General features: G+C 42.2%; 1 protein-coding gene across 1 annotated transcript; it reads right to left on the bottom strand.

Annotated features, from left to right (window-relative positions):
* Window positions 1–1,854: 1,854 nt before the first annotated feature.
* On the bottom strand, window positions 1,855–9,069 carry LOC142831595 (NACHT, LRR and PYD domains-containing protein 1a-like). Its single transcript, XM_075941809.1, has 6 exons — window positions 8,958–9,069; window positions 8,042–8,304; window positions 7,430–7,555; window positions 6,430–6,571; window positions 3,940–3,984; window positions 1,855–2,988 (listed from the first exon to the last, which is right to left on the bottom strand). Exons 1-6 carry the CDS (start codon window positions 9,067–9,069, stop codon window positions 2,696–2,698), a joined length of 981 nt encoding a protein of 326 aa, XP_075797924.1. The 3' UTR covers window positions 1,855–2,695.
* Window positions 9,070–24,427: the final 15,358 nt, after the last annotated feature.

Below are 24,427 nucleotides of genomic sequence, written 5' to 3'. Positions count from 1 at the left end.
CTAGAAAGCCTTTAATTTCTTTATTTCTGTGTTGATCTATTTTTTTTAATGAGAAGATAGTTTTTCGTTTTCCATGAGTTTGTATGCTTTCTGTTGTTGTTGATCCAGCTGTAATTCATGGTGATCTGACAGGATGCAAGACATTATTTCAATTTTCTTGTACCTGTTGAGTCTTGCTTTGTGTCTGAGTATATCATCAATTTCGGGAAAATTCCACGAGGCTTAGAGAAGAAGGCAAATCCCTTTGTGCTAGGCTGACTGCAGGTCTCCTCCCCTCCTCAGCTCCCACTAACCCAAGTCTCATCCCCAACTAAAAAGAACACCTACTGTGGTCTCCTTTCCCCTCTGAGGACACTTCCTTCAAATCTCAAAAATCCTCTGCTCCAACCTTCCTTCCCCCAACTCATCCCAGGAGCTCAGCCTCCAAACCAGCTGGCATTCATTCCTGTGATCACACCAGCTGTGTAGTCATGGAAACAGGTAAGCTAACTGAGGACCTTCACTACTCCCTCCTCTCCCCCAAACCCAATACCCCAGTCTCATCACTATCTCTGCAACAGAGCACCTGTTTTTCTGCCTTCCTTCCTCCTCTGCCACCATCTCCTGTGGATCCCACAGACTTTCCCTCCCAGCCTCTCTACCCCACTTGTTGCTTTATCCCAGCCTCCAATTCCTGCAGATACTGCCTGATAACCCACAGGCTACTCCTGCCAGGGAAGCAGGTAGGTTGTGTATAGATTTTCCTTTCTCCTTCTGTCCCTCTAGATCCAATCCAGTCTCACCCCCAGTGCTATAGCCGACCTGTGAGTGACCTTTTTTTACTGTCTCTCCTCTCATTTAGTCTCATAGGAGACTAAAGAAGCAGGTTCTTGTTGAACACTGATCTCCTCCCTCCTGTGAACTCCTTCCGACTCTCAGCCTAGCCCCATTCCTAAGAGTCAGCTGTCAATGATAAGAAATAAGTTTTACTGGGAAACCTCACTGACCACACATATTAGGTGCATAAAATTTCTTACCAGGTGGTGAAAGTCAGGTCGGCAGAAGGAAGGCTACCAGACATCATACAACAGGCCATTTTCCTCAAATCACACCTCTGAGGTATGAATCGAGGTAAGTGATGCTATTAGTTAGTACAATACCACTGTCTCCAGTTTAGAAACCAGAGCATGGCATCTCAGAGAGAATGCACACTTCGTGGTCTATCAGAACAAACTAGTTGGTCTGGTACCACCCTGATGTTTTTTTTTCTGTGTCATTTTTGGTTCTTTCTGCTAATTCATTTATTGTTTATGATTGTTGCATTTTTACACCCTCTGCCCCCCTGTCACTTGTCTTTACTATTATGATGTCATTGTTCCTCCTAAGCTTATCACATCCCAGTTTCCATACACTGGCTTGTTACTCTGTGGAGCCAATGCTAGCTGTGTAACTCAGAGACCTCTCTGTGAGGAACAATGTTCTTATTTGTCTTCAGGAAGACAGAGCAGAGCTTCTTAAACTCTTTCCACTTGTGGAAGCAGTTGTGCCCACTTCTGACTGTGAATTAAATTAATTGGTTCTTGAAAATGATTATATTCCTGTTCCTAGACCTGGGGAGTAACAGAAGTCTGACAGATTCTGCCCTTGTTCTTGAGAGACTTCCTGTATAATTACTGCATACACTCGAGCCTTCATATATATTTTTCTTTAAAAAAAGAAAAAAGAACCCAACAACATAATGAATAGAGGAGGGACTTGTAAATTAAGTTCTTTACAAATACAAGGCATTATTATTTGAATTCTCCACAATGCTAAAGAATAAAACTGATTTTAATGATGTAAAAAAAAAATTTCCTACCAGGCAGCAAACACCCATCACACTCTCCCATAGTCAGAATAAACAGCAACCAAGGTACAAACACCTACCCAAAGCAAAACAAATCCAGATATCAGTACTTAGACCTTTAATCATTCCAGTTCCAGATGCCTAGATGACTGTATAAAAATACAGTCAATAACATCCAAGCAAATATATCTCAACTAGAGCCCACCTATTCACCACAGCAGTGCCAGAATATTCCAACATAGTTAAAGCACAAGAAAAAGGTCTTAAAAGTTTGTATGAAGATGATAGAGGTCCTCAGAGATTAAATTAATAAATCCCTTAAAGAAATCCAGGAGAATCCAAACACTGTGAGGAAAGGAACAAATCCCTTAAAACATTTAAATAACACAAAGAACAAGGGAAGTAAATGAGTAAGTTGTTCAAGACCTGAAAATAGAAATAGAATGAATAAAGACAACAAAAACTGAGGGTGGGAAATATTTAAGAAGCCCCCTTCCTTTCCTATTCATAAGAATTCACTTTCCAGGGAAAGCACCCTCTCATTGCCTCCATTGCCATGCTCCCAGTTCTGCTTGTATCATGGTTGGTCAGGTGGTTTTGAGATGGCCACTCAGGCCATAAAGCCAGCTGGACAAGGCTCAATAGACTTGGTGGCTCCATTGGAAGTTTTCTGAGATGCACATCCCATATGAACAGGATGGGGAAGGGCAAGAGGGGATGTCTGGGTCCCCAAGAGATGTCCTAGGAACATTGCCATTTGAATGGCAACTCAGATGGCCACTGGTTTATAGATGGAGAAACTGGAGGGCCAAAGGAAGGTCAGGCAGAGCCAGGACTCAAAGAAGAGTGCACCCCTCAACCACTAAGATGTCAGGATCCCACAGAGACACCACCTGACCTCTCAAAGAGGTCCATGATCAGGTGAGGATGTGTTTCCTTTAGAGCTTGGTAGACTTGGTCTTTGCTGGCCCTGTTCCAGGACCGACTGAGGCTGAAGAACTTCCGCATCTTGTCTTGGGTGGTGGCTTCAGCCCGCACTGCTCCATACTCCTCTTCACTCAGCACCAGACCATGCAGCTTGTCCAAGAGAGGGTCCACTGATGTCACTCGGGCCACCAGCTGCTCCCGATGCTGGTCCACAAAGTGTAGCAAGGTAGGAGCATCTAGGAGTGAAGATCAACACTGAGCATAGAAAGAGGCCTCTACAGACTCTTCCACTGTCTGCTCAGTTTTTTTTTTAATGTATTTCATCTGCATTGTGCATCACTGGTTCCCTTCCTCCTCTGGGAAGTCAAGAGAAAAAATATTTGTATCCTTCCTGAGGCCAGTTATTAGTCTGACACTCTGCATAACTAAGAGGAAGGGTGTATGGTAAGGTGTTCAGGTTGGGAGTGGGTAGTATAGTAATGTATTATTTGTGTTTTAATAAACAAAGCTTGCCTGAAGATGAGTGAGAAAAGCAGTCATACTATTCAGCCATACAGGCCAGGGAATGGTGGCACACCTTTAATCACAGGACTCGGGAGACAGAGGCAGAGGGTTCTCTGTTAGTTCTAGGCCAGCCTGGGCTACACAAGATTAAATCTGTCTTAAAGAGAAATAGAGCTCACACTCAGTTGATCTCAGCACTTGGGATAACATTTTTTTTTTTTTTTAGATCCCAGCACTAGGGAGGTGGAGACAGGAGTGATATGGCTGTGTAGAGAAAGGAATATAAGGGGAAAGAGGCAGGATCTCAGTGTACTGTGAAGTGTGGGTTGTGGAGTTTGGGAGTTTGTGGACAGGATCTCACCCCATTTCAGTCTGAGGTAGTGGTGAGAGCCAGTAATTGGCTGCTTTGCTTTTCTGATCTTCAGGTTGAACCCCAATATCTGTCTCTGGGTATTTATTATTCGTGCTGTAGGGTGGGGTTATTTTCAACATGGGAAGCCAAGAGGCATGAGAGAAACTCTGCCCTGGGGAGTTTCTCTCATGCCTACCTGACATGGCCTACCTGTCCTGGTAAGGTTTGCAAAGTGAGCCTCCCTCCTTTCTCACTGACCTTCACTCAAGGATCAGATGATCTACCTGCGGAATACTATTGGCTTTTCTGGCTCTGTATAAGTGTTACTGACCTTTGTGGACTGTAGGGATCATGGGCTGTGCAGGCCTGAGGTCTCCTGGAAGAAAGGAGAGATGATCCTCTCTACTGATTCTTTACAAATAGAATGGCAAAATGCTGAAATTCATGCAGAACCACTAGAGACATAGGATTTCCAAGGAAATTCTGAATAAAAAATGATTTTGTAGAAAACTTCATCACACTTCTTTCAAACCAATACTAGAGTCCTAGTAGTAAAAACAGCATGGTATTGACACAAAAAGATGTGCAGATCAATAGAATAGACTCGGAACCTAGATAAAAGTTTATACAGCCATACCTACCTTGACTTTGACAAAGAACCCCAAAATGTACTTTGTATAAATTACAGCCTGTTAAACAAGTGGTCCTGTAAAACTACTTAGCACTGTATGCAAGAATCAAACTAGATGCCTAGACCACACCTTTAAAAAATTAACTATAAATGATCAAAGACCTTAATTTGTGCCACAACACCCTGAAACTTATAGAACAAACATAGGCAGAACATTTCAACTAATCAGTATATGTCAGGATTGTGTGAATAAGATTCTGGTAGCACAGGAAATAAAACCAAAACTTGGCAAATTGGATATCAGAACACTCAAAAAGTTCTGTAGATCAAAGGAAACTTAATTGAGTGAAGATGTAGTTAAGAATGGGTGAACTATTCCCAGGTAACATCTGACAGAATATTAGTAATAGGAATATATATGGATCAGAAAACCTAAATAGCAAGGAAATGGCACAATTCTGAGATTTGCCATAGGAGTAGCAGCAGAATTCTTAAAAGAGAAAACATATATGTGTACAAAACACTTAGAAATTAGAAAAATACAGGTTAAAATTTGTTATGATTTTCTCTCATTTTTCAATTAAAACAAACAAACCCAGGTCTTTGAAGGTCTTAGGCCCTTAGAAAAACTACATTTACTGCCTACATAAAGGAACATGGTGTCAATTCTCTTGTAAATAGCAATGTTTATGCCAGAGACAAAGGCTACTTTCAGTCTTCACCAGAAAAACCTCTCTTTGCTGTGAATGGAGGTGCCTGCAGATACCTACTGCTGTGCAGGATACTGAGACTAAGGGATGGTTGAGTGCTAATCCCTATTAGTAGACAATTATATCACTCCTCGAGGATCTAGGAACATTGTGGAAGAAAAATTGGAAAGAATGTAGGGACAAAAAATATGGGGAAGGGCTGTGAAGATATGGAGAACATATGGAGAATATATAGATAAGAGGTTGTGGTCTCTTCTAAGCATGACATGACCATGGCCATCATGAACTCTTAGCACCTGTACTTACTGCCTCTGGACCCACACAAGTAGGGCCCTAGACATGGGGAAGCAGCTCACAGGGGCCGTGCTACTTAGGGCTTTACTACTGACAAATAATAGATTAAGGGAGAAGAGGGTGTATACAATCCATCTGTACCCACTGGTGAACTCACTTGCTTCCCTACTGGGAAGTTCAAAACCCTCAGGCACACAGAGGATCCTACTTAAACTCTGTAAGACACAAGCAATAATGAATGTGGGGAGATGATTTGTAGAAAAGAAGAGGGGCTGGCAGGAGGTTAATAAGGTTTCTTTAGGATGGAATTCCTAGAATGCATTGTATGCATGTATAAAATTGCCAAAAGACAGGGCTGGAGAAATGGCTCAGAGGTTAACAGCACTGTCTGCTCTTCCAAAGGTCCTGAGTTCAATTCCCAGCAACCACATGGTGGCTCACAACCATCTGTAATGGGATCTGGTGCCCTCTTCTGGTCTGCAGATACACACAGACATGATATTGTATACATAATAAATAAGTAAATATTAAAAAATTGCCAAGAACAAAGGGATTTTAAGATTAAGAATCTCCTGATGGAAAAATCTCTTCCTTTTCACTGTTCACATTTAAATGTGAACTGTTACTAGTTGCTTTCTGCATCTCAAAATCTGTCATTTCTAGGGCACTGGGAGTAGAATTCACGATGCAGGACTGAGAAAATGGGGCGTAGGGTATGCAGTGGTTTGCATGTAACATGTTCTGTGATCATATGTTGAAAGATTGGTTCTGCAGCGGTAATTGTCATGAGGATTGTGGTGTGATGAACGAACACACACACTAGTGCACTCATAATTGCATGGACCCTGAGAATGGTACTGGAAACCATGAGAGTGCACAGTTGGAGGAACTGGGACACTGGAGGCCCATCCTGGAATAGGCTTCCCACCTCCTCCTTCTCCTCCTTTTGGCCTCTCTCCCTCTCCTCTCCTCTGTCCCTGCTCCTCTTCTGTTCTCCTCTTATCTTCACCTTTTCCTGCTTCTCCCCCCATTGCACTCACTCTAACTCTAACCTCCTGCTTTGGTTCTAGCAAAAGCCACATAACTGATCTGACTATTTCATGACACCAAGAATTAATGACAACACACCTTCCCAATTCATTGCCTTTTTCAACCTTTTGAGTATCTGGATCTAAACTAATTTTACCTGGATTCAGCAAGGCTTCCCATTTGAGATTTCCATTCTTCTTGTCTGTGATTTTCAGTTTAATCTCTGAATCCATGTGGCCAACATAGATCTCAGAGAAGAGCTGGGATTCCCTGGAGCTCCGGTAGCACAGCTCCAGTTCCTGAAGGGGGCAAGGACAGATTCTGTTTCAGAAGCCTCTACTCAAAAGAACAAGCGTTTTCCACACCCCTGTGCTTTCTTATTTTTGCACACCATAGTAGACTCTGGCTTAGACACTGTGTGTCTTTTGCAATGAGTTAACCTATAGCTTTGAATGCACATCTTTACTCAGAAGGCTGGAACATTGTGAAAGGGGACATAGAAAGAATGTAGCAACAGAAGATATGGAGAATGCTAATGGGCCCAGCTTAGCCCACATACTATTCCTTTTCTCATCACTCTGACAAAAATATAGCGGAAACAACTTAAGGGAGGGCTTATGTTGTTTAGTTTCATGATGGAAATGCATGTAAACTGGAGCTCTCTTATTTGTGGCAGGAGCTTGTGGCATAGCTTGTTATATATGATCAGGAATCCAAGTTTGAGGTGAGGAACAGGTTGAGGCTATAGCTCTCAAGGCCTTCCACTAGTGGCCTGCTTGTGATTGTTGGCCTCACATATTTGTTTCCACAACTCCCCAAACACTAGCAGTAACTGGGGATCAAGCGTTTAACATTTACACCTGTAGGAGACATTTCAGATTCAAATCACGATGAATGAGAGGTCATCCTGAAGTCCTTGACTCAGGATTTGCTGCACGGTAGGCTCTGCCCTTCTCTGTGCCATATTAAAACCAACTCCTCAGTTCACCAGACCTTCTGTGTGATCCCTTAAATTGCTTTCCACTTAACTTGGAAGGTTTCTTGCTCATCCTAAAGCCCAAATCATTTCTCCCCAATCTCAGTTTGCTGTAAATCCTTGTAAAGTGCCCCAAATCTGGCATCTGATCCTGTAGAATAGCAAACCCCTGGATGCTTACCTTTGGAATGATTTCCAGGTTCTTGGAAGCAGACACTATGTATCGCGAGCCAATGCAAAGAGAGTCTACTGGGGGTGGCTTGTGTATTCGAACAAACTGAAACCTCATTTCTTGTTCATCAATGGCCTAGGGAACATTGCAGACAGAGACTTAAATAGATTTCAGTAATGCAACAGTTAACTGGTCTGAATAAGGTGTGTTGGTTGATCAGTACATTTTTGTGTGATGGGGTGATGTCAGCTCCAGGGAAACCTTCTGACTTGTATTCTGCCATATAGATTGCAAATTATTGGCCTCTGTCAGGGTCATAGTGGAGACTGTGTCCCTGACAGAGAAGAAGGGAGTTGGTTTCATGTTGGATACGGAGAATTTCCATTCTTCTGATGGGTGGAAAGAGGCCATAGAAGGATGTGTAGAGATAAAGGGGTGTTAATGGCAGTTGAAGAACCTCTGTTGTGAGGGGGCCAAGAAGACTGCAGACTCATAATCTCCAGGGTTCCCCTTATAGAACTGTATCACACTCCATGTGGAGAATTTCTCCAAAGGGAGAGCTATATTTTCAAGTATTCTGTCAATCCACCCTAGCCCCACATTTCTGGTCCTCAGTGTTACCTTCTGAATGGTCCAGTCATTGGGGATCAGGTAGAGATGAAGGGTGACATCCTGGAGATTGAGGTAATAGTAGATCAACGTGACAGAAGTGATGCGGATGAAATGTCTGACAGGAGGCATAATTCTTAGTAGAACTCCAATTGGGGAGAAGCTTGGGTTTTCCAAGACTGTGTAGCCTTGCTCCACTTTGGCTGGCACTTCTAGGACCACCCCGTGTCTTTGAAAGTGGGCCACATGGAACCAGGATGTGTCCACCTGTCCCTCTGTGAAAGAACAGATTCAATGACAGGGATTTAGTGTTTCTACTGAACTGTGCTTGGCTGGAAAAAGAGCCACTAAGATGTGGAATGGTGGTGGTGCTTAGAATGAGAATGGGTGGCTGTATTTGGTGGAACTGCTTGAGAAGGAGTGGGAGGTGTGACACTGGAATGGGATTTGAGGTCTTTTCTCCTCCTCGTCCTCTTCCTCCTCCTCCTCCTCCTCCTCCTCCTCCTCCTCCTCCTCCTCCTCTTCTTTTAAAAAAGAAGCTTTTATTGTTTCCAGTTTTATTTCTCCCTTCCTTGTCAATAAGGATGTGAGCTCTCAGCTCTGCTCCAGTGCTATGCCTGCCTGCTGCTGCCATGCCGTCTGCCATGATGGTCATGGACTCTTAACTCTGAAACTCTAACCATTCCCAAATCTTTCTTCTATAAGCTGCTTTGGTTATGAAGTATTTTCAGCTTTTGGTTATTTTTTGTTTAATTGAAAAGCCATGAACAAGAAAATCTTAAGTTTTATTAATTAATTCCCACTGAGAACATAGCAGATTAATAAAACGTTTCCATACTATTGGTTCACCATGCTGTGAGGTGACTGTGATGTGTTACCATAGTGACTCATGCAGATTACCACTCATTGGAGCAGCCTTGGCTTTGACCTGTCTTGCTGCTGGGGGAGCATTCACAGTACAATGGAAATTCTTGTTGGTCATCCATGGATCCTACAATGAATACAGCCTCAGAGGCCTTTGTTAGAGACTGCGCATCCATTAGGTTCTCTGAGGCGCTGCCATCACCAACCTCAGTGTCTTTGGAGTGTAGTGTCCACTAATGTGCTTGTTGCAGGATGGAGTTTGCTGTTAAGAAAGAGACCAGGGATTCCTAACTTTGTTCACTGAAGACAAGTGGATGCATCCGTGGAAACATTAGTGTCAAATGTGAGCTTGATGAAATCTAGAATCACCTTAGATACAGGCCTCAGGGTATGATAGAAAGAAACTATCTTGATTGGGTTAAAGATTTGGGAGGACCTAACCACTGTGGAATCCATGGACTAGGATCCAGGGTTGTGTAAAATGGAGATGGTCATAGGAGTACAAGCATTTAGTGGTTTCTCTTCCCTCTGTTGACAAAATTTATCAGGCATTGCAGGCTCAATGTTCTCAGATCTCCATGCCATGATGAACTATTCCTTTAAAGTGTGGGCCAAATAAATCTTTCTTCTAAGTTTCCTTATTTAGGTATTTTGTTTGAGCTACAAGACTTTGATAACTTGTAAACTTGGATAGAAAATTGATACCAGGAGTTGGGTCATTGTTATAATGATCCTGGTCACATGGGTTTTACGCATTTGGAAGAGTTTTGTGGCTAGAATGTGGAAGAGTTTGGTCCTTAGGACTAGGAAAGCCCTTCTATGCTGAAAGCAGAGCTTATGGTTACATTCTTTTGGAAGCAGGGAAGACAAGAATGCTGAGAGAGGGGGTGGAGGCCAGTTCATGTCAATTTCAGAGAGGTGAAAGATTTCCATTGAAACTGTAAAAGGTGCCATTCATGAGACAGTTTGGCCAAGAATCTAGTTTTGGTGCATAAATGCCCTCAATATGTGTAAAGTTGAATTTAAATATAAAATACTATATGGCAGGAAAAATTCCAAGACATAAAGCATTGACCCTGATTCAAAAAGAAAAATCAGTTGTAAATATTAGAGATCAGCATCACTGCAGGGAGAGCACAGTGACAATAGGAAAGGTGAGCTGAGGGCAAAATCTAACTCTTCATGGGCTCACCTTGTGAACAATAAAATTAAAGACAGAAAGACTTGGTGGTCGTGTTCCCTGTTCCACAAATGCAAATCCCAAGGAAGTGTTTCCCCATGATCAGCACATCATTTAGCTTTGGGCTAGGGCAATCATACCTCAAGCTATCAGCAGAACTGAACAGTGTCTTCCCTATAGTTTTTAAGCATGAAAGATGCTAGATTGATGGGTCATTGAGTCATGCTGTGCTGCAGGAAATCCTACAGCCAAAACCCTTTATATTATCCACCCACTTGGGCGTGGCCTCTTCTATTATTCATGCCATGTAAAACATGCATCTGGCCTCTTTTCTGGCTGCAGGATTCAGTTCCTGCTAAATGAAACCTCCCCACCACACAGAACCCTTCCTCACATTGGTTTCTATGGTTTCTGGTTTCTTCTTGACTCTGTTTCTCTTTCCCATCACCTCAGGATACCTGTCCCACCTCAGTCGTGGACCAGCCACATAGAGTCTGAGTTGACCAGTAGGAGTTCTGTGTCCACTCCTTAACATGTGCTGTGGATTATCAGCTGTGGATTCTCTGCCTGCTGGGCCCTGAGCTCCATAATCACTGGGTCACTGAGAGGGGCCACGTCCAGCCTGCAAGCACAAGAAGAAGCTATATTTCCTGGGATTCACAAAAGAATTATGAAACCTCAGGGTCCCGAATCCTTGACACTGTTGTCTATAGATGGAACAAGTGAGGAGCTTTATTAAGTTCATTCTTGAGCCAAATCCAGGACAAAGGATAGAGAACAGGAGGCATAACAAACAGAGATGTGTCCATGACAAAGTCCTAGTGGAACGTGGTCAGTATGCAGGGAGATCTGAAGCCAGGATGAGGACCTTTGGAACTTTCCAGAGCTGAAATGAGGGCTGGCCCTTTATACCCCTTCCCACAAGTCAGTCACACTGGAAATAGACTCTCCCAGGAAAGGGAACATGGACGTAGATGAGGGGACTCATATTGAAAAAGGGTCACAAAGTTGCTATCAGCATTCCCAGTAGATGGAGTTCATGACCATATCCCCATAGGCATTCTGGACAGAGGACCACCTCCTGTAGTGAAACCCCATGACCCTCCAGGGCTTCAACCACTTTCTGTTCTAGAGCTTTCTCCAATTCTTCCTTTGCCCAGACTGCTGTCTCCAGGTTGGCCCAACCAAAGCCTATTTCTCTATCAGGCCTAGGGAAAGCACTCATGGGCCATCCAATAATGCAGGCTCTCTTACAATAATACATTCTCACAATACTGTTGACTCCATAGCGTTCAGCAGAGTTTGGCAATGGTGTCATGGGCTGGTGGGTGATCTTTATCTGTCTCTTCCCACACAGCTTTAGCAGGAGAGAGCCATGTGTGTTTGTGATAGTATCCCTAGGTACTGGACAAGTGCTTAGCACAGAGGGTCCTGATATGGATGCAAGCACATATGTATTCATGAATGATAAATGATTGAATCACTGTCCTGGAGGAAGGCAAGGGAGTCTGGTAAGGTAACAGCCTTGCTAATACATATGACTGCACAGTGCCTAACTACCTACCTGGTATTTGTTTTTACATATGTACACTTTATGTCATCAGAATCCATGAAGTGGGTATTCCACCTGATAGATGAGGAAACTGAATTTTACAGACTACGGTGACTTGCCCAGGTCTCAGGTATAAGCGGCACAGCTGGTCAGGAGCCACTCTGACTATGCATTTCCCCCTCCCACTTCTTTTCCATATCCCGTATTTTTCACTCCCTCATGTCCCTTCTTTTGCCCCTGCCTAGAATGGAAATCCTGGGTTTTACTTACCGCAGGATTCTGACTTTGCAGGCAGGATTCCTGAGGCCCTTACATAGCTGCCTCACACCACAGTCTCCCAGGCATTCAGCTGCAGGTCTAGCTCAGTCAGGCTGGAGCTACATGAGAATACTGAGGCCAGGTCCTCACAGTGGCTGGATGTGAGGCCACAGTTGACAAGCCTGCATGGGAGATGCTCACCATCAGATTCTCCAGGGATCACTGCTCTTGGGAACTGTGCTATGGTTTCCCGTTGTGAGCCCTGGCATGTGGTGTTAGCAGTGCTTAGCTTTTCTAGTGCCTTTTCTCCTCTGGGCGGATAATCCCATGCTTCCCACTGCTGAGCTGCAGAATCATGGAGCACAGGTTGAGACCCACAGCTCTGCTGTGACTGGCCATGACAGACCACCGTGAGACCCAGGACAGCTCACCAGTGTATTTCAAGAGACATCTGAAGTGACATTCACCAGCCATAGAATAAGGACATGACTCACTTGTTTTTTTTTTTTTTTTGAGTTTTCTAATTTTAATGAAAGTTTTCCTGGAAGCCATAGTGCTAAAATATGCTTCACGTTTCTATGTATTCTGAAGGTATCTATATATTTATAAATTTCAATTACATTGCGATGGTCTCAAATCACAATGTTTCAGATATACACACACATATGGGATATCTTAGTAAAGATGGAGTCCATAGAAACAGAGCAGAAGTCTGGTTACAAGGAAGAGAGCAGGAGGAAGTGGGGATGCCATTCCCTGGCTGGAGCTTTCTCCCCTCTGCTTTATTTAGCCTCCTCCTCTGTGCTCTTCAGCTCCCCTGCAGCCACTTCCTCGGTATGTTTGCTCCACTGGAGCCCTCATGGGCCTGTTGTTAGCAATAGTTAGTGGGGCTCCCTGGAGAATATCAGTATTTCATGATCTCTAAGAATACAATACATTTTCCATTTCTTTATCATAACATTTAGGCGTCTGTTACAGGTGTGGGCAAGAGGATGAATATGTGATTAAAAGAAAGCCTCACTGTAGGTCCAGCTTTTGCCTTTGCTTTCTGCCATCCATCTCTGCTTCAGGGAAGAACCCAGGCCAGACTCACCATAATGTCCTTAGTTGGCATCCAGGGCATCTCAGTGTCCTACAGAGGCTCTGCACTGCACAGTAGCTCAGTGGATTTCCACGTAGGTCGAGCACCTTCAGACTTCCTGTGAACTCAAGAGTGGAGAAGAATATCTGCCAACTGGCATTAGTGATTGGAGTCCATCTGGACCTGAGGGAGAGAGATATTTGGTAGATGTGATTCATGTGCGCATGGTCTGATGTGCACAGCCTCACAGGGCAGAGTAGGTTTCTATCTGTCTGAGCACCAGGACTCAATATGCCATCCCAGGATTCACCAGCTTCTACCTGCTCCTTTGTTCCAAGATCTGGATCCTTTCCTGTGTGGTTCCTCATCTACATCCTTATCATAGCATTCAGTGTTCTCATTTTGTGTCTGTTTCTGAGTCAGTCTAGTTGTGTTGGTGCCATTGTCAAAGGAGCAGCAGATTATGGTTAATATTTAAGCTGCCAACCTACCAGAAGTAAATTCTCTAAAGGGAAACCTCATTAGGCCAAGTCACGAGGCTACAGAATCTGGAATATCTTTTGCCTCTGTCTGTACATTCACATATGCTATTGTAAATTTCCCTGCACCACAGTGTTTATCTTATGAATAAATTCTGACTTACTGGGCATTTACATCTCTGGATTGTCCTGAAGAATACTCATCCTTAAGCTGAATTGTCTAATTGATATCAGTAATTTTAGCTTATAAGAGTTTTAATGAGATTGGGGTGAGTTTCTGACCCCGCGGCGCCAACCCGGGACAGGGATCTCAGAAGTTCCTCAACCCCCTATCCTTCTTGGGCTCTCTGCAGGGCCTCTACTCCCTGCATACTGCCTCTTTCTTCCTTTCCCACCCAGCTTGCATCCAGAACCCTCCCCACTTCGGCCCCCCTGCCCTCTTTGGGCACATAACATCACCCAGCTCAGCCTGTCTGGGCGCTGGGTCCGAATCCTCAGGGCAACCAAGCGGGTGGGAGTTCCTTTGTTTCTTTTTCTTTTTTTTGTTTAAACAAGAATTTTTTTTTATTGAGAAAAGGAATAAAAAGTTTCCCCCTCCTCCCACCCTTCTCCCCCTCCCCCACACCTCTCCCCCTCCCTCTCCAGTCCAAAGAGCAGTCAGGGTTCCCTGCCCTGTGGAAAGTCCAAAGACCTTCCCCCTCTGTCCATGTCTAAGAAGGTGAACATCCAAAATGGCTAGGGTCCCACAAAGCCAGAACATGAAGTAGGATCAAAACCCCGTGCCATTGTCCTTGGCTTCTCATCAGCCCTCATTGTTCACCATGTTCAGAGAGTCCGGTTTTATCCCATGCTTTTTCAGTCATAGTCCAGCTGGCCTTGGTCAGCTCCCAATAGATCAGCCCCACTGTCTCAGTGGGTGGGTGCACCCCTTGTGGTCCTGACTTCCTTGCTCATCTTCTCCCTCCTTCTGCTCCTCATTGGGACCTTAGGAGCTCAGTCCAGTGCTCCAGTGTGGGTCTCTGTCTCTATCTCCATCCATCACCAGATGAAGGTTCTATGGTGATATGCAAGATATTCGTCAGTATTGCTATAGGATAGGGTTGTTTCAGGTTCCGTATCCTTATCTGCCCAAGGAACTAACTGGGGACATCGCCTTGTGCTCCTGGGAGCCACTCTAGCCTGACTGCACCAAGCAAGGTAGGCACTTTGTTTACGAGCTACCCAACCAGCATGGAGACCTGATCTCGGTGCCAGGAGAGCCAGCATTGGGGAGAGCCATCATTGGGCACGGAGATCTGATCTCGGTACCAGGAGAGCCATCACTGGGGAGAGCCATCACTGGGAAGATACATCAGTAGGCAAGGATACCTGAACCTGTAAAAGAAGATCCATAGGGGAGCATTTGGAGGAAGAGATGGGCAGGTGCCAATGCAAGAATTCACCCAACAAGCTGAAGAGCAACATGAAGCCACCAGAAACTAGCAACCTCACAACGGGAGGACATGAACACCTTAATCAAGAAGAAGTAGAAAAGATTGACTTCATGAAAGTGATTGACGCCCTTAAACAGCATGTAAAGAACACCCTTATAGAAATGGATGAGAAATATAACAGAAAGTTTGAAGAATTGAGTAAATCAGTGAATGATACCCTTGAAAACCAAGGAAAAACAATCAAACAGATAATGGAAACAGTTCAAGACTTGAAAACTGAAATGGAGGCAAAGAAGAAATCACAAACAGAGGGCCGACTGGACATGAAAAATTTAAGTAAATAAACAGCGACTACAGAAACAAGCATAACCAACAGAATACAAGAGTTAGAAGAAAGAATCTCAGATTCTGAAGATACCATAGAGAAAATAAACACACTGATCAAAGAAAACAGCAAGTCCAACAATCTCTCATCACAAAACATTCAGAAAATCTGGGACACAATAAAAAGACCAAACCTAAGAATAATAGGAGTAGAAGAAGGAGAAGGAGTGCAGCTCAAAGGTCCAGAAAATATATTTAATAAAATTATAGAAGAAAACTTTCCCAACCTAAAGAAAGATATACATATGAAGGTTAAAGAAGCATACAGAACACCAAATAGGCTGAATCAAAAAAAAAAAAAACATCCCCTCGCCATATAATAATCAAAACACAAAGCATACAGAATAAAGAAAGAATATTAAGAGCTGCAAAGGAAAAAGGCCAAGTTACTTATAAAGGTAAACCTATCAGACTTACACCTCACTTCTCCATGGAAACCATGAAAGCAAGAAGGTCCTGGATAGATGTGCTGCAGAAACTGAGAGACCATGGATGCAAGCCCAGACTACTATACCCAGCCAAGCTTTCGTTCACTATAAATGGAGAAAATAAAATTTTCCAGGATAAAAACAAATTTAAACAATACGTAGCCACAAATCCAGCCTTACAGAAAGTAATAGAAGGAAAATCACTAACCAAGGAGTCCAACAATGACCACAATAACTCAGACATCTAGAGACCCTTCACCAACACTACTCAAAGAAGGGAAACACACAAACTCTATGACTAAAAAAGTGACCGGAGTTAACAACCACTGGTCATTAATATCACTTAATGTCAATGGACTCAACTCACCTATAAAAAGGCACAGGCTAAGAGATTGGATAGGAAAACAGGATCCAACATTCTGCTGTTTCCAAGAAACACGCCTCAACCACAAAGACAGGCACCTACTCAGAGTAAAGGGCTGGGAAAAGGCTTATCAAGGAAATGGACCCAAGAAACAAGCAGGTGTGGCCATACTAATCTCTAACAAAGTTGACTTCAAACTTAAATCAATCAGAAGAGATGGAGAGGGGCATTTTATACTCATAACAGGAACAGTTCATCAGGATAAAGTCTCAATCCTGAATATCTATGCCCCTAATATAAAAGCACCCACGTACATAAGAGAAACATTGCTAAAACTCAAGGCAGCCATCAAACCGCACACACTAATAGTAGAAGACTTCAACACTCCTCTTTCACCAATGGACAGGTCAATCAGACAGAAACCTAACAGAGAAATAAGAGAATTAATGGAGGTATTGAAACAAATGGACTTAACAGACATCTATAGAACATTCCATCCAAATAGGAAAGAATATACCTTCTTTTCTGCAGCTCATGGAACCTTCTCGAAAATCAACCACATACTCAGTAACAAAGCAAACATCCACAGTTACAAAAAATATTAGTAACCACCTGTGTCTTATCAGATCACCATGGATTAAAGTTAGAATTCAACAACAATGCTACCCCCAGAAAGCCTACAAATTCAAGGAAACTGAACAGTCAACTACTGAACCACATCTGGGTCAAGGAAGAAATCAATAAAGAAATTAAAGTCTTCCTTGAATTCAATGAAAATAAAGAAAAAACATACTCGAACTTATGGGACGCTATGAAAGCAGTCCTAAGAGGAAAGTTCATAGCACTAAGTGCCCACTTAAAGAAAACAGAGAAAGCTCACATTGGAGACTTAACAGCCCACCTGAAAGCTCTAGAAAAAAAAAGAAGCAGACTCACCTAGGAGGAGTAGAAGACTGGAAATAATCAAATTGAGGGCTGAAATCAACAAAACAGAAAAACAGAAAACAATACAAAGAATCAATGAAACAAAAAGCTGGTTCCTGGAGAAAATCAACAAGATTGACAAACCCCTATCCAAACTAATCAAACGGCAGAGAGCGAATTTGCAAATTAATAAGATCAGAAATGAAAAGGGGACATAACCACAGACACAGAAGAAATTCAGAGAATCATTAGATCTTACTACAAAAGCCTGTATAACACAAAACTGGAAAATGTATAGGAAATGGACACTTTTTTAGATAAGTATCATATACCAAAGTTAAACCAGGACCAGCTGAACAATCTAAATAGAACTGTTAGTAGCGAAGAATTAGAAGCGGTTATCAAAAACCTCCCTACCAAAAAAAGCCCAGGACCAGATGGTTTCAATGCGGAATTCTACCAGAACTTCCAAGAAGAGCTGATACCTATTCTCCTTAATGTATTCCACAATATAGAAACAGAAGAGTCATTGCCAAATTCCTTTTATGAAGGTACAGTTACTCTGATACCAAAACTGCACAAAGACTCAACCAAGAAAGAGAATTATAGGCCAATCTCACTCATGAACATCGACGCAAAAATCCTCAACAAAATACTGAAAACCGAATCCAAGAACACATTAGAAAAATTATCCATTATGATCAAGTAGGCTTCATCCCAGAGATGCAGGGCTAGTTCAATATACGAAAATCTATCAATGTAATCCATCATATAAATAAACTGAAAGAAAAAAACCATATGATCATTTCATTAGATGCTGAAAAAGCCTTTGACAAAATTCAACATCCTTTTATGATAAAAGTATTGGAGAGATTATGGATACAAGGGTCATACCTAAATATAATAAAAGCTATATACAGCAAGCTGACAGCTAACATCAAATTAAATGGAGAAAAACTCAGAGCCATCCCACTAAACTCAGGAACACGACAAGGCTGTCCACTCTCTCCATACCTCTTCAATATAGTGCTTCAAGTTCTAGCAATAGCAATAAGACAACATAAGGGAATCAAGGGGATTCGAATTGGAAAGAAAGAAGTGAAACTTTCGTTATTTGCAGATAATATGATAGTGTACATAAGCGACCCCCAAAACTCCACCAAAGAACTTTTACAGCTGATAAACACTTTTAGTAATGTGGCCAGATACAAGATCAACTCCAAAAAAATCAGTCGTCCTCTTATACACAAAGGATATGGAAGCAGAGAGGGAAATCAGAGAAGCTCCACCTTTCACGATAGCCACAAACAGCATAAAATGTCTTGGGGTAACTCTAACCAAGGAAGTGAAAGATCTATTTGACAAGAACTTTAAGGCATTGAAGAAAGAAATTGAGGAGTATACCAGAAAATGGAAGGGCCTCCCTTGCTCTTGGATTGGGAGGATCAACATAGTAAAAATGGCAATTCTACCAAAGGCGATTTATAGATTCAATGCAATCCCCATCAAAGTCCCATCAAAATTCTTCACAGACGTTGAGAGGAAAATAATCAACTTTATATGGAAAAACAAAAAACCCAGGATAGCCAAAACAATCCTATACAATAAAGGATTGTCTGGAGGCATTACCATCCCTGACTTCAAACTCTATTACAGAGCTACAGTGATGAAAACAGTGTGGTACTGGCATAAAAACAGAGATGTCGACCAATGGAATCGTATAGAAGACCCGAATTTTAACCCACAAACCTATGATCACCTCATTTTTGATAAAGGAGCTAAAAGCATCTTCAACAAATGGTGCTGGCACAACTGGATGTCAACCTGTAGAAGAATGAAAATAGACCCATATCTATCACCGTGCACAAAACTCAAGTCCAAATGGATTAAAGAACTCAATATCAGCTCAGAAACACTGAACCTGATAGAAGAGAAATTGGGAAATACCCTACAACAGATGGGCACAGGTGATCGCTTCTTAGGTATAACCCCAGCAGCACAGACATTAAGGGCAACATTGAATAAATGGGACCTACTAAAACTGAGAAGCTTCTGTAAAGCAAAGGACACTGTCACTAAGACACAAAGGCAACCTATTGACTGGGAGAGGATCTTCACCACCCCCGCAACAGACAAAGGTCTGATCTCCAAAATATATAGAGAACTCAAGAAACTAGACTTTCAAATGCTAATTAACCCAATTAAAAAAATGGGGCACTGAACTGAACAGAGAATTCTCAACAGAAGAAGTTTAAATGGCCAAAAGACACTTAAGGTCATGCTCAACCTCCTTAGCATCAGAGAAATGCAAATCAAAACAACTTTGAGATATCATCTTACACCTGTCAGAATGGCTAAAGTCAAAAACACCAAGGATAGCCTTTGCTGGAGAGGCTGTGGAGGAAGGGGTACCCTCATCCATTGCTGGTGGGAATGCAATCTTGTGCAACCACTTTGGAAATCAGTGTTTCGGTTTCTCAGGAAATTCGGGATCAACCTACCCCTGGACCCAGCAACACCACTCTTGGGCATATACCCAAGAGATGCCCTATCATATGACAAAAGCATTTGTTCAACTATGTTCATAGCGGTATTATTTGTAATAGCCAGAACCTGGAAACACCCTAGATGCCCTTCATGGAAGAATGGATGAAGAAAGTGTGGAATATCTACACATTAGATTATATGCTGCGGTAAAAAACAATGACTTCTCGAATTTTGCATGCAAATGGGTGGAAATAGAAAACACTATACTTAGTGAGGTAACCCAGACCCAAAGAGATGAACATGGGATGTACTCACTCATAATTGGTTTCTAGCCATAAATAAGGGTCACGGAGTCTACAATTGATGAACCTAAAGAAGCTAAGTAAGAAGGTGAGCCTAAGGAAATACACATAGTTATCCTCTTGGCTATGGGAAGTAGACACAATTGCTGGGGAGAAAATTGGGATCTTGGGGGTGGGGTGGGATGGGGGTAAGGGGAGATGGGGAGAGAAAAGGGAGAAGGGGAGGATGGGGGGAACTTGGGGAAAAAGGAGGATTGGGATAAAGGAAGGTTGGATAGGGGAGCACGGAAGCACAATTCTTAGTTAAGGGAGCCACTTTAGGGTGGGCAAGAGACTTGACCCTAGAGGGGCTCCCAGGTGCCCAAGCTGAGGTCCCCAGTTATTTCCTTGGGCAGCTGAGGATAGGGAACCTGAAATGACCCTAGCCTATAGCAATACTGATGAATATCTTGCATATCATCATAGAACCTTCATCTGGCGATGGATGGAGATAGAGACAGAGACCCACACTGGAGCACTGGACTGAGCTCCCAAGGTCCCAATGAGGAGTAGAAGGAGGGAGAACATGAGCAAAGAAGTCGGGACCACGAGGGGTGCACCCACCCACTGAGACAGTGGAGCTGATCTACTGGGAGCTCACCAAGGCAAGCTGGGCTGTTACCGAAAAAGCATGGGATAAAACTGGACTCTCTGAACATGGCGAACAATGAGGGCTGATGAGAAGCCAAGGACAATGGCACGGGATTTTGATCCTACTTAATGTGCTGGCTTGGTGGGAGCCTAGCCAGTTTGGATGTTCACCTTCCTAGATATGGATGGAGGGGGGAGGACCTTGGACTTTCCACAGGGCAGGGAACCCTGACTGCTCTTTGGACTGGAGAGGGAGGGGGAGAAGAGAGGGGGGAGGGGGAGAAGGGTGGGAGGAGGGGGAGGGAAATGGGAGGCTGGGAGGAGGCAGAAACTTTTCTTTTTCTCAATAAAAATTTAAAAAAAAGAAAAAAAGAAAATTTGCATATATGCCATACATCTGGAACGAACATCTGGAACAAACATCTGGATCAAACATCTGGATCGCACACCTGGAATGAACATCTGGATCGCACATCTGGATCGCACATCTGGAATTAACATCTGGCTTGCACATCTGGATCGGACATCTGGAAAGAACATCTGGATCACGCATCTGGAATGAACATCTGGATCGCACATCTGGACCGCACATCTGGATTGAACATCTGGATCACACATCTGGATCGCACATCTGGAATGAACATCTGGATCGCACATCTGGACCGCACATCTGGATTGAACATCTGGATCACACATCTGGATCGCACATCTGGAATGAACATCTGGATCAAACATCTGGAATGAACATCTGGATCAAACATCTGGAATGAACATCTGGATCGCACATCTGGAATGAACATCTGGATCAAACATCTGGAATGAACATGTGGATCGCACATCTGGATTGAACATCTGGATCACACATCTGGATCACACATCTGGATCACGCATCTGGAATGAACATCTGGATCGTACATCTGGATCGCACATCTGGTATGAACATCTGGATCACACATCTGGATCACACATCTGGAATGAACATCTGGATCGTACATCTGGATCGCACATCTGGAATGAACATCTGGATCGCACATCTGGACCGCACATCTGGATTGAACATCTGGATCACACATCTGGATCGCACATCTGGAATGAACATCTGGATCATGCATCTGGAATGAACATCTGGAACGCACATCTGTAATGAACATCTGGATCGCACATCTGGAATGACCATCTGGATCGCACATCTGGAATGAACATCCTGATCAAACATCTGGATTGAACATCTGGATCGAACATCTGGATCGCACATCTGGATTGAACATCTGGATTGAACATCTGGATCACACATCTGGATCGCACATCTGGGTCGAACATCTGGATCACACATCTGGTATGAACATCTGGATCAAACATCTGGAACGCACATCTGGAATGAACATCCGGATCACACATCTGGATCACACATCTGGAATGAACATCTGGATCGTACATCTGGATTGCACACCTGGATCGAACATCTGAAGTGAACATCTGGATCGCACATCTGGAAAGAACATCTGAATCGAACATCTGGATTGCACACCTGGATCGAACATCTGGATTGCACATCTGGATCGAACATCTGGATCACACATCCGTAATGACCATCTGGATCGCACATCTGGTTCGCACATCTGGATTGAACATCTGAAATGACCATCTGGATTGCACATCTGGATCACACATATCTGAAAATTAAAGATCATCATTAGAGTCAGAAGTTTGAGTATAAGAAAGCACAGCAGAGACTTCTCTCATGGTACAATTTCCTGTCTCTTCTCTAAGTAAACAGGGAACTACTTCACCATGCCATTGTAATGGCAATCCCAGGGACCAGTCATGTCCATTGTGACTAGAGTTACTGATACACGAGGAGAAGGCAATAATGACTCTGACTCACAAACCTAAATCCTCAGGACAGGTGTGGATTGAAGGCTGGAGGCTCCCTGAAAGATTATTTGTATGATTCTTGTATGGTCAGTCAGAGTTTGTGAAAAGTCTGTTGTTTTTAGATTATTCTCCCACAATATAAAAACCAAGTAACCCAAGAGTCTAATAAAATATAGTTCATATTAAAAAAAGAAGTAAAACCAATAAATTGAAGACAAAAAATTATTCAAATTAGGTTTTGAAACTAATATTTAAATTTTAAATATTTTAAATTTAATTTTAAAACATATTTTTATCTTAAAAGATTTTATTTATCAATGGGATTGTATATATACCAAGTGTGTGCAGAAGCCTATAGGCGTCAGTCAGAAAAGGACATGAAATTCTCTGGTTCTAGAATTATAGGCAGTTGTGACAATCTGCTTACAACTCTGTATTAATTCACCCAGTTTTAGGCAGGATAGGTCATATTATGTCATTTAAAGCTCACGGGATTACTGATTTTTTTCCATTGCCAAGAATCTTGTAAATGTTATATAAAAATCTTTTATTTTATATGCCAACTAAGAAGGTAAAATAAAAAAATAGCTGGATTTGTGATACAGATGTTGAGATATACAAATCCTACACTAATAAAAAATAAAAAAATAAAATACATAAAATAGTACATTAAAATCTATTTAATATAAAATAAGGTGTCCAGGAAGGAGCAGAAGTATCAAAAATGTCTTATCAAGCTGGATGTGGTGCTTACACTTTTAACCCCAGCACTTTGGAGGCAGCTGACATTTGTGTTTGTGGTCAGCCTATTCTACAGAGTGAATCCCAGAGTAGCCAGGGCTATACAGACATACCACATCTTGAAAAACAAAAACAAAAGTAAACAAACAAAAAGTTTTTATCTAGGCTGGCAATGAAATAAAGGCACAAGTTATAATCAAACAAAATGCAAAATTAACTTTTTTGTCAACAAATCAGGCAACTTGCTTGGAGTTGAGAAATACCCAAGAAAGCATAAAATTTTTAATGACTCCAATTGAACACAAGATCTGAGGATAACATGTGCATAATTTGAACCAGGAATTATAAATCTAACCCAATTGAAATTACATGCCAAGATGACTTCATTGGACAGTTCTATCAAATACTGAAGAAATGACAATAATCATGGCTAATTTCCTTGGAAAATCTATAATTGGAGATGAAAAGGATATCCTTTATGAATACAGATACAAAACCTCCCTAAATATTAGCAAATCTAATCTAACCACATATAAATATAGTTATTATGAAGACAAATGGGACTTACCTTGTGAGCATCTGAGACTTACCATGAAAAGGAAAGTGAGTCTCATTTAAATGTTATTAACACAGTTTACAATATTAATAAACCAAAGGGCAAAGTTCCACAATTCCCTCAGCAGGCTGCCAATTGATAGAATCAACACTAATAGTAAAAATTTCTGGAGCAAGTTACTAACTGACAAAAACCAAGGATAAAAACAATCTGCAAACAGCTAACGGGTTCACTCCATTCTTTTAAATGTGGCACCTTTGAGCAAACATGATGAAAGCTACCTTGCATTTGCATCTATGCTGGGGAACAAGCCAGGGTACCCCTCACTCTTTCAATCTCTATCCTGTTCTGAGTTGCTTTACAGTAGCTGAAATGAACTGAAAAACAAAATCCAGGCTGTAAATAAAGAACAACTGGCATTTACAGGTCACATGACTCTGAATATAATGCCAATTCTCAACACATGTACAGCTAATAGATGTGTTCAGATTTCCAAATTCAATATTCATATATTACAGTAAAGGATGAAAGTATGTTTTAAAAAAGATTCAATTATGATACTTTAAAAATAAAATGTACGTGAAATTTTTAAAATGTTAAAGTATAAAAAGTTCTATATTTTTCTCATATCAAGTAGAGCATAATATATCTGGGGATGTGGAAATTCTCGAACTCACCAAGGCCAGCTGGCCTGGGTATGGAAAAGCCTGGGATAAATCCGGACTAGCTGAACATAGAGGACAATGAGGAATACTGAGAACTCAAGAACAATCGCAGTGGGTTTTTGATCCTACTGCACATACTGGCTTTGGGGGAGCCTAGGCAGTTTGGATGCTCACCTTAGGAGACCTGGATAGAGG

Source organism: Microtus pennsylvanicus, chromosome 11 (genome assembly GCF_037038515.1).
Source record: "Microtus pennsylvanicus isolate mMicPen1 chromosome 11, mMicPen1.hap1, whole genome shotgun sequence".
NCBI lineage: Eukaryota > Metazoa > Chordata > Mammalia > Rodentia > Cricetidae > Microtus > Microtus pennsylvanicus.
Note: the sequence above shows the minus strand (reverse complement) of the source record. Positions and strands in the feature narration are given on the sequence as shown.

What these genes read in the sequence shown, in the direction of transcription:
- LOC142831595 (XM_075941809.1), bottom strand. Translation starts at nt 9,069, where the DNA reads ATGGATGCGCAGTCTCTAACAAAGGCCTCTGAGGCTGTATTCATTGTA. An exon ending in CTCCCCCAGCAGCAAGACAG is followed by an intron (nt 8,305 to 8,957) that starts GTCAAAGCCAAG and finishes GTTCTTTCACAG; the next exon opens with AGGGACAGGTGGACACATCC. An exon ending in GATCCCTACAGTCCACAAAG is followed by an intron (nt 2,989 to 3,939) that starts GTCAGTAACACT and finishes CTTCACTCCTAG; the next exon opens with ATGCTCCTACCTTGCTACAC.